Here is a 13,618-nt window from a genome sequence, read left to right on the forward strand (position 1 = left end):
TGTGAAGTATTTTCATTTTCTTCTTAGTAGGTACACTGTGCTAATTCTTGCTGGTGTTATTATCACTTTATATAAAGGAGATTTTCTACTCTTCTGCTTTTGTGATAGCTATATCCCTGGCAATATACTCTGATGCTTTAATCTGGCCTCTACGCATTGTCCACTAGAGGCTCTACCCATGACAATAGCTATTAGTCCATGAGTAGCAACATCCTATAGCACGGAGGGCCACGCCTGAACAGAGCACTATGGAGGCAAGCAGAAATGTGCATCTCTGGACTTCAAAGTACGTCACCTAAACACAGAGGTGGTAAAAAGAATAGATGCAATGCCTGCTGCTTCCCCAGCTGGGAAGGTGCCACTGTAGTACACTTGCTGCCACAACAGCTTGTCACTGTTCTCTATAAAGTTGCCCTCCCCCTTATCTCCTAAATTATTGTTTTGCTGTTCTTGTTGGAATAGCTTCTTTTCCCTCTTGCCTTATCTGTTGCATTATGCTTGCAACAACTATGAAAGCACTCTTTTGCTGATTCAGCCACATCATTCTCAAGTCTTTAGACAGTGTCTGTGCTGCTGAAGGGTTGAGGTCTAGACAACTTGTTTTTTCTTCCCACAGAGTGGCTTAGGGATCTTTATCATTCAGCGGATATTTCAGAACTTGGATCTGATCTTGGAGTTTAGCCATAGATATACAAAGGCAAAGCACCAAGCTCAGAAGCATCAAAATTCACTTTCAAGATAAGCAAAATGCAGCTAAGAGACTTAGAAAAGTGTAAAGCTATTTTGGAACTGCATGTGCTGCAATAGCATGTGCTGTTCCCAGAGAATGGAATCTAGCAGATTAACCCAAAATCCATATAGCTAGAGAGACCTTTCTTGATGTTCTGGGCCTTGGATGAACACATACACTTCTTAAGGAAATCCATCCATTCATTTAGCATACTGATCCCCCAAAATACACAAAAGTGCCAACATGCTTATTGCTGGCTTTGTAATACAGAAGTTTCCAGGCAAAATTCTGTAATCTGTTATTTAAGACATCTGAGATGGTAACATTGCTTCCTTCCTTTACTAAGATTAATTACTTTTTACTTTTTTTGTGTGTGTGTGAGATTTCAGGTTCTTGAATTTATTGTCTGCTATTTCAGTTTTATATTCTTCCACTGGCACGGCCTTACAGTGCAAAGTAGAATACTGCGTGTACTGGGAGTAAACCAAGTGGAAAAGACACAGCAAACTCCAGGATAGTTTCAGAAATCACATGTATCCATAGGGCCTTTTTGGTACAAAGGGGGATAAACTTGGCAGTTAAATCCTGCTAGGAATTAAGCTTTTTCCATATGTCCTGATTTTCCTGAAAAGAAGAAAGAAATAAAAGTATTAATCTGTTTTTCACATGCTCTTAGTTTGGCAGGACTTTGTAATGTGAGGAGACACAAAGAACCAAATGCATCTCCACAACTGCAGAGGTCACATCAGTACTTATATTGGCTCATTAGATTTCTGTTAATATATATCTATCCTTTGTTATGCATATATATATATATATATATATGTATATATGTATGTTTGCCCTGCAGATGTGTGCTATTGAGGGTCAGGATTGTTAAAGGTGTGGCTTAAGAAATGCAGCTGTCATTCCATATTTGCCTAAAGTCTATCAATCTTTTTTTAAAATAAATAAAACGACATCAAAACAGCAGCCTTAGTAGAAAAAAGGTTGCCTGTATCATAAGACAGGCAGCATGTTGAGTACGTAAATTGCATATAAAGGAGTATGAAGAAAATTGGCCCAAATTGTTGGTATGAATGAAGATAGAATCACTCATAGAATCCTAGAATATCCTGAGTTGAAAGGGACCCATAAGGATCATTGAGTCCCACTCCTGGCTCTAAATAGGACCACCCAAATACCAAACCCTGTGTCTAAGACTACTATCCAGATATTTGGAGTGTAAACATCAGCTAAATTCCTATCACATAGTAGTACAGTGTAATGTTCTCCAGTACATTTCTGTATCCATTTCTGTGGTTCCGTTGTGTAGATATCAGTCAGAAATAAATAAAATAAATAAATAAAGCAAAAAGCCACATTGAAAAACATAGTGACACATGCATTTCTTTTTCTTAACCATATGTATTTGAAAATTATTCTGATAATAGTTATATATATATAAAACTATAAATATATATATATAACTATACTACATATAAATATAACTATTATATATCATATAATATATATAACTATACTATACTTTACAGGGGCTAAAATATTTTTATTGGTCAATACAGCTAAAAAGACTGAAAAACAAATACCTGGTATGGGCACTAATGCCAGGCTTATTAATCTTCAACTTGTTTTCTTTTAGCCTGACTAATTTACTGACAATTGTAGCCAAACTCTACCTAGAGTTATGTTTATATTAAAAATATATATATATATTTTCTTCCTTAAAAGCACTTTTAAAACCCATTTTTTTTCTATTGTCAATGCAATTCTCCCTTTCAGCTACCTGTCCTTTACCAGTTGTTGGACTCTGCATTTTTCCAATTAGTGTTGATAAGTCACCTATGTGGAACCTGGGGTATCAGGAGTGCAGTTGGGAACAACCTCTATGCAGAGTTTGCAGCAAAGCTATACACGCTTATCTGTCATTCCCCTATGTGTCCCACTCTAGTAAAAATATTGTCACTACTTGCTACTTCATTGAGATCTCTATCAGCTCAGAAATACTACATCCTTCTCCAAAATTCCTGTTTGGGTATTTCTGGCTGCTCACTTTTGACAATAATGAATGGTGATCAGAGTCTGAAGGAAGAGTAAAAAGTTTTCCTGATATTTTCCATTTAGTGACCATTTAGTTCTTTCACAGTTGTCTTAACTCTACTGCTGACCTGTGCAGACATATTTGTGCCTCTTTCCACTTTCAAGACTGTGTTTTCTTCTTCATCCTCTTACTACTGATACTCACAGGCCAGGATGCGGTACCACCAGCCAAAAGGCAGCCCAAGAAATTGTAGAGTTTTGTACCAGTCTGTGCTCTGTATTAAACCCCCTACAGTTTTGTTGTACTTGTATCGTAGAATCATAGAATCATCTGAGTTGGAAGAGACCTTTAAAGATCATCTGGTCCAACTCCTCTGCAATGGACACCTACAGCTAGAGCAGGTTGCTCAGAGCCCCGTCTAGCCTGACCTTGAATGTCTTGAGGGACAGGGCATCCATCTCCTCTCTGGGCAACCTGTTCCAGTGCCTCACCACTCTTACTGTAAAAAAACACTCTTATTGTAAAAAATTTATTCCCTATATCCAATCTAAATCCCTCCTGTTTTAGTTTGAAACCATTTCCCCTTGTCCCATCACAACAGACCCTGCTAAATAGTCTATCCCCTTCTTCCTTATAACTGCTCTTTATATACTGAGAGACCGCTATCAGGTCTCTCTGGACCTTTCTTTTCTCCAGGCTGAACAGCCCCAGTTCTCTCGGCCTGTCCTCGTAGTGGAGGTGTTTAATCCCTTGGATTATTTTTGTGGCCCCAATGAATATGTAAATAAATAAATAAATAAATAAATAATAGTAAATAAATAATTTCAATCCTAATATTTGTTTTTGCATAAACTTCCACTACTAACTCAGTCATTTTAGATTTAGAGCTAAAATCGCTCCTGCTACAACTTCCCTGGAAGTGTAAGCTTGTCTCTTCTTTCTATCTAAACTAATTTTATGTCATCTGTTCTGTTCAAAAGTGACTTATTTGTCAAAAAGATAATAGCTTCTTCATGTAAATAATACCTTTGCTGCAATACTGACACTAAATATTGCTGTAATGTATTGAGCCAAGCAAATTATTTTTAAAGTAAAATTATTAAACTATGATCTTGCTTAATCCTTCTATAAACATTTGTGGAAGAAAAATATGCTTTAATCTTGTTTCAGTTCTGCATTTTTTTGGTGAATAATCTGTGAATAATTCGCTTTCCAGATGCAAAGTATTACCAAGGTATTATGATAAGACTAAGAAAAATACAACCAAAGATGTATTTCATTTAGAGGGTTGTGTGTTTGTTTTTCAAAATAAAGAGAGGATAGTGCCACCACTCATAAAATGCGAATGAGTCGTCTTGCTTACAGTCCACCTGCCCACGATGGTTTGAAATACAAGCCTTGTTCTATGAGAGACATTATCTGGGTCAGATCAGTGCTGCTGCATTTCACGTCCAAAGATAAAATAGTTTCAGTTGTGCCACCTTTCAACAACAACCTCTACAGCCACTGCAGATGAAATTCTTTTGAGTGGATCTGGGATTTGTTTGTCTCTGCTCACAGACATCTGTTCCTTCTCTCAGGTCCCCCGATGCTGTCTGTTTTCATGCAGCATTTAACCAAGTCAATAGGATCTTTGTTTAACTGCATGATACAAAAAATGCAAATGGACTCCAGACCAGAAATATCCTGTTCAGATTTGTGATGTAAAGCTATAGATTGAGAATAATGTAGTTGTAATGTTATTAATGAAAGTTGTCTGCTGTTTTTTTTCCACAGGGCATGATAATACTGAGTTGTGTAAAATTTGCTACTAAGTCCTGCAAGTGTTGTTGTCTTCTGTGGGCAATCTTGTCTCTGAATTGTTAAAAAATTACCTATTATATGTGTTAATTGTTACATGGAAGTAAACGACGATTCTTTCTTAATTTTTATCTAGGTGATTATTTCAAGCTGTTTTGAATTGACTGCCATATAAAACTTGGAGGGAACAGAGTGTATGAACCAAAACCACCCAGCCAGCCCAGAAATTAGATTAAAACTATATATAAGAGAAATCTTCATAAACATCTCCTGTTACATCTTTCTTTATCCAAAGACTTGGACCAGAATCCTGGCCCCAATGAAGTCAATGGAAAATCTCCAATTGCCAGTTAGAAGGCCAAGATTTTATTTCAAGTTTGTGAAATAAATTATAATTAACCTTCCAAACTGGCTGCCAGATTCCATGTCACCATTTGCTTCTGCTTTCTGAATTTAATGTTAGTGAAAATCTGTACAAAAACTAATAGGCATTTAAGCAATATCCAAATGACTTTCTGTTACATGCCTAGTTAACTTGGCAAATTTGCCCTGCTGTCCACATTTTCCTCTAGTAACAAGTTTAAGACCTTTAATTGCAAATTCTCCTTGTTATCACTTACTCTTTCTTTACATTCTGGATTGAAGAAATCCCCCAGCTCAAAAAATTATTATTAATGGTCATTAATTATTTTAAAAATTGCTTTATTTCTTGAATTAAATTAGCTCCCTTTCTCCTCCAAATAAATAAATGATGGTTTTAATTATCTTCATGTAATATTTTTTTAGTTCAGGTCTGGAGCTCTTGCTGGATGTTCAATATGCATTTGGACTGCCATTCTATCCCAAGTATGAAGAACAATTTACTCTGGAAGAAAAGAGCCTTTCCTTACAAGTTATGCAGTATATCTCCAATTTTGTAAACTCCGGGTAAATACATGACATTTAAGAGATTCTGTAGGTGGGGAGGGTGCAAAGAGTAGAGTGAATGTAAGTCAACTCCTTCCCTCACTCAGGCAGCCTCCATTTCCTCTTACAATTTGTATTCCTACCAAGGCTTCTTTCCTTGAGTGTTGGAAAGATGTGGCCATGTTGTCAAGTAGATACTAAAGATCTGTAGTATCATTTGTAGTTAGAAGTAATAGGAAATTTATTTCCATGGATTATCTGCAAAATCTACTTAAATATTTGGGGCTGGAAGGCCTTGATGTTGTTTCAGAGCCTAGTTCTAGGATTCCAGATCTGAAGCATCTGGGCTTAGACTTCCCTTATTCCCACCAGAAGGGGGAAAGCACATGAAGACAGACTGAACACGTTTGCCAACTACCATGAGAATGACCCTCAGATTACTGTGTTGTGGCCATTCTTGAGAACAAAGAGTATCTCTAGAAAGCTAGTGTGGGAACAACAGCTTCACAAACTCTTTAGATTATGCTGGATTGCTCTGGGACTGAGAGCTGTTGAGGATGCTGATGAGCCTGTGTCTATACAAGCCCTGTGTACCTGTTCCTTAGGAAGTGAACCAGACAAACAAGTGACTGTCAGATGAGGTACTATGAACTATTCAACAATCTGGGCTGGATTTAAATCCTGCTGACCTACTGTCAGCTGATCTATTGTTCTGATTCTACTGCTCATGTCATTATTTTCTAAAAATCACTTCTCTCATTCCCTTTAGAAATCCAAACTATCCTCATAGTTTCTCAAGAAAAATGTCACGGTTGCTGCCACCCTGGCCAATGTTTCTGCCAAACGATGATGGAGATAACTACAAAGAATTCACCATTTCAATGCCTACTCTTAAAGGACTGAAAAAAGCAGACTGTTCCTTTTGGTCTGATTATATTAGAAGACTGAAAGCATCCATGGGTGAGCCGAGTGTTTCCTGACATTAAATAAGGCTAACTTCTTTGTTTAGCATTTCCCTTGTCTGTACTACTGTTAACATGTGTGGAAAAATACTTTCCACAGATCAAACATCTTGCACTGTCCAGGGTATGTGTTTTGGACTATCCTAAAACTGAAAGATGCCACACAGAACATACTTCTTTCAGAGCAACTAGGCTGTAATAAAGTTTAATTGTCCTGTTCATTGAGCTACAGAAGACCTCCTGCAGTAATTATAAAGGTGATGAAGCTATATCTTCTAATGATTTGCTCCTTATTTGAAGTTGCAGTATTGATTTTACCTTAACTGGAAGACTATCCTCTTTTGTCTATCAGAAGCAAGTAAAATGAAAGCATTGGGATTCCTATAATGAGAGGGGAACGATAACTTCTATCCACTGTTACTGAGGCTTTAGCTGTATCTTATTATGGATTCTTCATGTTTTGACTTCACACTAAATAAGTTCATTTCACTTTTTTTTTTTTTTTTTTTTTTTTTTTAATATATAGCTGTGCTCATTACACCCCTTGTAGCTTTCCTTTGTAACCATCAATTTCCAAGCAGATCTGGGATTCTTTCAATTCCTTTTCATATTTCTGAGCACATTTAGACCAATTTCAGTTTGCTGCTCTGTACTGAATGCTCAACTTATTTGGGTAAATAAATACCTCTTTTTGTGTGTGCTGTTAGTAAATTTGGATAGCCTCAAGAAAAGCAAACAAAAAACATCCCTTTTTGGCAGGCTGAGATTTTTGAATTGTTCTTGGAAGTGTGCAAGATATTTTTATGTCCCAAGTGTTTTTTTATGTCCCAAGGACTCATCTCCACAACCCTTTCTGCTTTGGGAGCCAGTTGCATTTCTGTGAACAAAATGTACTGTCCAAAACACCAGCCTACCCAGGATATCTCTGATGTTTGACAGACTACCTCAAATGAACTGAGCCATCAAACTGGTGGTTCCAATACAAACACAAAGAATTAATATTCCTTTTGAAGTAACAGACTATATCATTACTTTTCTTCAAAAGTGGATTAAACATTTTTCCTGCAGGCCTTTTCATCTGTTCCTTGGTATCTCTTTGTGTCTTTCAGTCTGTCAGATGGTTTTCTGCTGGTCAAGACACTCCTAGTTTGAAAACCTTGATTCTGATATTTAAACTGTCCTGGATATAGCTGATAGAACTTCTGAGACTTAATTTTGCAGCATTCTGGCTATATAATGCCAGCCTGAGCTGAAGTTACAGCTCAAGCTGTTGACTGAGCACCACGGACAGAGGTTATTCCCAGCCTTTATGGGAAATTCGATAAAAAATGGGAAAATATGCAACAGGGAAGATTGTTTTTGAGATGTAGGGCATTTTAAACTGTCCAAACTGAAAAAATAACACAACATTTTTGTATGGGTCAGTCCAAAGGTCTGTCTAGCTCAATATCCTGTCCTCATCAATGGCTAAAGCCAAATGTTGAATCTTCATAAAAATTGAGATGGAGAGAAAAAAACACTGTAAGAGCTCACCAAGATGAGTCAATTTTTGGAAAACAAGTCATACAGTGTGAGATTTATGGAGTAAGGTTTAAAGGAAGGTTTAAAAATGCATGTCAACACGCTACCCTGCAAACAGAAGTGAGTACACCCTGCCTTCTCTTCAAGCCAGTGTTTGCTTGGCCTCAGCACCATGGTAATGCAACCACATGGTTCACTTCTATTCAATTCTATCTCATAGCAATGCTGGCTTGTTGCTTTGCTTCTATGGTTATCTTCAATCTTTTCTCACCCTGGAATACTCAAACTTCTCAAACAATTTCTGCTTAAATATACATCACATCAAACCCATTTTGGTTCCAGAAATCAGCACAGGATGGTGACTTTAAGACACTTCTGCCATGGCTCTCTCGATAATAGCTTGAGCCCAATGTCCTATGAAAAAAAAATGATTCTTAATGCTCGTCAACTCAGCTAGCAGAATTGTATGAACTTCAGATGCTGATTGCTGAACACCTTCAACCTCTTTTTTAGAGGAGGTTGTGCTGAAATTCATGCCAAAGTTCTGTCAGCCCATCAGTACAAGTCTGTCACTTGCATTGATCCCAGAGGTCACTTTCAGAATGAATGGACAAGAGACTGTAAAATGTGTCCAAATCAGTTCAGATATACATTGCCATTATTTTTAAATCAATATTCATCATTTCCTGGCTCCAGGGGTAGCTTGCTGTACTTCCCTTCTTGAGCTGAAGCCCTGCAGCTCTATTGTTACCTTCTGCTACTCCAAACTTTCTGTTTCTGAAGTGCTTCCAGGCCATCATATGGGATCTTTGCTTTATGTTGGATGGTAGATTTGAGACAGCAATGCTGCAAACCATTTTTGGCTGATGCACCTGGCACTCTGTCTGGAGAGGGGACTACTCGGCAGTCAGCTACTGTGAGATCCAACCCAACACATACTTAGTGGAAAAAAAGAGCAAGTTCCTGCTCTTGAGTAATTATAAATCTCTGTGATAGTGCTTTGGACTGCAGGATACATGGTCCAGTATAATTGTTGAGTTTTGGTTGTCACAAGTTGCAATTTGTGCCTCATGCCAAGTTGATGGATTTCACAAGCATAGTAGCAAAAGACATGGCTACTAAAGCAGTCCTGTCAAAGCTGTAGAGGGTCTCTTCTGATGCAGCCATCTTTGATGAATTGTGTTTTTTCCATTACACCACTTTCTTGGAATTGATACCTTTCTTGCTTCATATATCACCAACAATTTAAATTAAAAAAAAAAAATAGATTTAAGTAAAAGGGAGATGAACTGCATGAGTAAGTGATCATAAAATCTGACTGCAACTGATGTTTCAGAAAGTCTTCTTGATCCTCTATTTACTACCATGTGAAATGCTTTGACTTAAAAATATCAAATTAGAGATAAAGGTTCAACCTCCATAGGTCTCAGTCCAACAGAAAATGAAGTGACTCCTAAACTCCTAAATTCCAGCATCTAGAATAAAGCCTATAATGTTTAGAATCTCTTGTACAGATGAAGGTACATATCTTTTAGGTTATTCACTACTCAATATAGAATCTGTTGTGTACATATATCCAACTTGACTGGTACATGTAATTTTCTTTCCCTTATGTAAATATATTGTCTGAAGTTAAAAAGGTGTTTCATTATGTGATCAGACTGTATTATGTAATGATGGAATGTGTCATTTGTTCCTGGCTTATAACTGAAATGAATTTCGGTGAAATTGAAGATAGTTTACGAAAAGTAATTTTATAAATGCAATGATTCTTCATTGTATTTATTGGCAGTGACTTTTCTAGTAATGGAGAGTTGTTTAATATATTTCATTGCAGACGTTCTAAAAAATCTGTAGAAATTGTCTGAAACCAGTTTGCAAAGTTGGTATATTGGAGGGCAGTGCACCTGGGGAAATTTGAAAGTGATGGTGCTTGAAAAGGTTTGGATGTCATAAATAGAATTCCCTTGGTTCCATTTCAGTGTGAATCCAAAGTAGTTTATATACCAAATCATGATGGTTTCCATGGGGATAATCAAAACCAGAAACAAGAAGAGTGGCCATTGTGGAAAAAAAAAAAGAAGAAGAAGAAAAAGAAAAAAAAAAGCTGTGGATGGCTTTTTCCAGGGAATGTGTTAACAACTTGAAATTCAACTAAAAACAGGAACTCCAGAGTGTTTATGGATACTCAGACAGTATGTCTAAATGCAAAAATTCCCCTTGCATAGTGTGGTGACTGCACTGCATAACAGTGAGTCACTTTATAAGGGGCCTTTAACTGCATCCCAAACAGGTTAACTGGGATTCAGTCCACATCCCTTACGCATCTAACTGGCATCTAGCAAAATGAGTCCTCCTCAAATAAGTGCCTGTGGCAGAATGCGATACCTTTAGTGCCTCCCAAGTAAAATCTTGTCTGTCTAATACATGTGCTTAAACGTAGATATTTAGACATGCTTTTCACATCTAAATTAGCCAAACTTGACCCCACTTGTAGGCTTAGAAAAGTCAAATGCTAACAAAGCTGAAGACTTATCCATTAGCTTTGAGACACAATGTGTAAACAAGCAAAATTCCAAATACAGCAGCATTATTCATAGTTCAGACTTCAGACAAGGCAGAATCAGGAATGTTGTGGTTAGCATTCATCTTTTACTCATTTTATTCACACCTTCTTTTTGGCAATCTCCTTGAGAAAACAGATTCCTTCAGCATGAGGGACATCTGTGCAGCACTGAGAGTACTCTGACTAGGATACATTAAACAAACACCATTGGTACACATTCTTGGCACAGTTTGGTTATGTAGAGACAGCTACACTTCTGAAATAGGGCAGAAGACTAAGATCACAGAAGGTAAGCAAATGGAAGAAAAGAGCTAATAGAGGTGGTTTGGGGGGTTTTCTGTATTCCAGACCAACAAAATTGTAATGCTCCCCACAATTCCTGCATGGTAGGTGAGTATTAGAAGATAAAACAAAAAGGAGAACAAGTCTTGCACAGGTGTAGTGGCAGTTATTTAAAGAATTCTGGAAGCATAATTAATTACCATTAGGTGATCTGTCATTACCCTAGAACATTTGGCAAATGGATAGCAACTGAGAAAAATAACTTCCTGAACCCTTACAGCTGCATAGAAGTCTCTTAAAAGTCTCTGCATTAAAGTGTCATTAACAAAGGATATACCTTCTAGCTTGCTGCATCAAAGATATTACATATATTTTAATTTTAATTATACTGTCTTTGCAGGAAGTGAAAGTAATGGAGAGCAATCTGCAGAATTCAACTCTACTGATGCCCCTAGCAAAGGACTTTCCTCCAGTGAGAGCCAGCCCGTGGGAGACAAGGTGGCCTACAGCAGATAGAATCTGCTGTTGGATGGGTTCGCCACATAACTGTACACCTATGCAACTGAGTCGCACCAGATAAAACAGCTGCTTCCTTTAGCTAACCTTCTAAACAACTAAAGTAGATTGTTCAAGAAAGCTTTTGAATATAGCATAAAATAAGCTGAACAGCTATTATTCAGAAGAAACTGTAATGTGAAAAATGAAATATCAATAAAAACTGCAAAAATGAGACAAAAGTACTTGGACTTATTTCTTGTGACCCAAATGCCTACACATTATAGTACCTCCAACCAGAAATGCCTAAGCTTTAAAGCTGAGAAATCCCTCACTCATAAAGGTATGTATAAGATTGTTTGGGTCTTATAATATAACATAAAGGAGACAATGCAAAACCTAATTAAAGCTTAGAATAACTTGCCCTTGGAACATTAACCTTTTGCAAGGGGACATGTGACACAGAATAGTTTTGGAAGCATATGGTAAAGTGCATTGTAGGTTAGCTCTAAAAGGCTCCGCAGGTAGTTTGAATTGGGTAGTTAATCCACTGCTGGGATTATTTGGCAACAGATAATTGGCTGTATATCACACGCTTGTTCTTGATAAATGAGAAGAAGTGAAATCAGACTGCCCTGAACCTAGTAGCAAAGTTCTCATAAATTTCAGTAGGACCCATATTTCTTTTGCAGCGTTGAAAGGATTTAATAAAACAACCCGTAAGGCTTTGTTTGCTGCTTGGGACTTCTGCCAGTACATGAACAGTTACTGCTGTCTGTCACTTAGCCAGGTTTCCAAGAATTATACCTAGCTAGAAGGAAAACTGTATAACTTATACTTACATCCTGTTTGATAGACAATAAAAACAACAGAATCAAGGAGCCTGTTAACTTGTTAAAAATGAAAAAGATAGAGAAATTAAACTATGTTTTCTGCTATCTTCCTATATAATAGATTACTGGTAATTAAAAAAAAAAAAAAAAAAGATTTTAAAAAGCCCAGATCTTAATTGTATAGCTCAACAGAGAATGCTTTCTTTGCAGTAACTGCAGAGGCAGTAGTTGTGATTCCTTGGCCAACGCAGGGTCCACTCTTTCCTCTTTTGAGACTGTTCTTGGAAATCAATGCCTGACGAATTCTATTTAAAACTTACTGTACCCTGCCAAAACCTCTTATATTAATAACAGGTAGGATTTTACATGTGTTCACTTATGCAGTCATGCACATACCTCCAGCCCCGGGAAGACCATGGCTGAGTTACAGCTTTTCATATTCATTTAGTAGTAACATGGGTTAAAGAACTGTGGGTCTCTCCAGCACTATTAACTAATTTGCACAATATGTCAGCACACTGTTCCCCCTTAGCTTAACCTGAACAGTCCTGTGAATATTTGCTGAATTTGATGAATCAACCCTATCTGCCATAACTCCTGCTGAAGAGACATTAAAAGGCTATTGTATAAACCCTGGAGTACTAAATATAATATAATATAATACTGCAACAATTCAAATTCCAGAAAATTATAATTATAATAAGTTCAAGTAAATTGTAACAAGTAAATGTGTGTGTATAAATATATGAATATTTACAAATATAAATTAAGAAGTTTTTTTCTTTTTCCCTCTGTGTATATAAATGTTGGTCAAGTAATTCCAAACAAGACAGTTTCCAAAAAAGTAATTGATCTTGGTTGGCTTCTAAACCATCAAATTCTAAGACAGAAAACAACAAAAAAGGCAAATAAACAACCTCCAAAAATTCAATAACTCCAACAGGATATGTTCAACTGAACACTGGGATTTTTTTTCATAATACTGTGATCTCACTGTCTTCTGCATCACAGTATCTTAAAGCATTATATATACAAAACTGAATGCCATTGAAAACTATTTTACTCAGCAGCCTCATTATTATCTGCTGCCAAGGAGCTGGTATGCTGAGGACATATTTAAAAGGCTTCAGTATTGACTCACGTTTGTGAAAAACAAATATATACTCTTTCCATACTCAGTATTCAGTTTCATTTTGAGCATGACTGTACCTCTGAGATTGGAGAAAAGCTTTTAATTTTAAGCTAGCAGCTCAACAGTTTGCCCTTAGAGCCTACTAAATACAGTCTTACCCACCTGGTAGGCTTGGTAGGTAGGTACGTATGAGTATTTTTTAGATTATTCCTTCTGAGGTATTCAGCTTGATTGTCAGTTAGTAAAAGAACCTTTATAAATACAGATTTTTCCTAAAGCATCTTTTATTTCATTAGTGGCTGACTGCTCCAAACCCACCCTGTTGCACTGAATGCAGTTCTTCAGTCCAT

The 13,618-nt window shown here is 36.9% G+C and overlaps 1 protein-coding gene across 2 annotated transcripts in view; it reads left to right on the plus strand.

The window, feature by feature from the left end:
- Positions 1-12,783, plus strand: part of TG (thyroglobulin) — a 140,352-nt gene extending 127,569 nt beyond the window's left edge. Inside the window, exons 46-49 of one of the 2 annotated variants that reach the window (XR_005850750.2) lie at positions 5,358-5,498; positions 6,247-6,437; positions 6,540-6,696; positions 11,209-11,545. Coding sequence is in view for 1 of the 2 variants with exons in the window: in NM_001389477.2 (NP_001376406.2) it covers positions 5,358-5,498; positions 6,247-6,437; positions 11,209-11,324 (448 nt within the window). In the remaining variant the exon portion in view is untranslated. Of the gene's footprint in view, positions 1-5,357; positions 5,499-6,246; positions 6,438-6,539; positions 6,697-11,208 lie in introns of both variants that reach the window. The other variant, NM_001389477.2, reaches the window with a different exon arrangement.
- Positions 12,784-13,618: the final 835 nt, after the last annotated feature.

This window comes from Gallus gallus, chromosome 2 (genome assembly GCF_016699485.2).
Source record: "Gallus gallus isolate bGalGal1 chromosome 2, bGalGal1.mat.broiler.GRCg7b, whole genome shotgun sequence".
NCBI classification, from domain to species: Eukaryota; Metazoa; Chordata; class Aves; order Galliformes; family Phasianidae; genus Gallus; species Gallus gallus.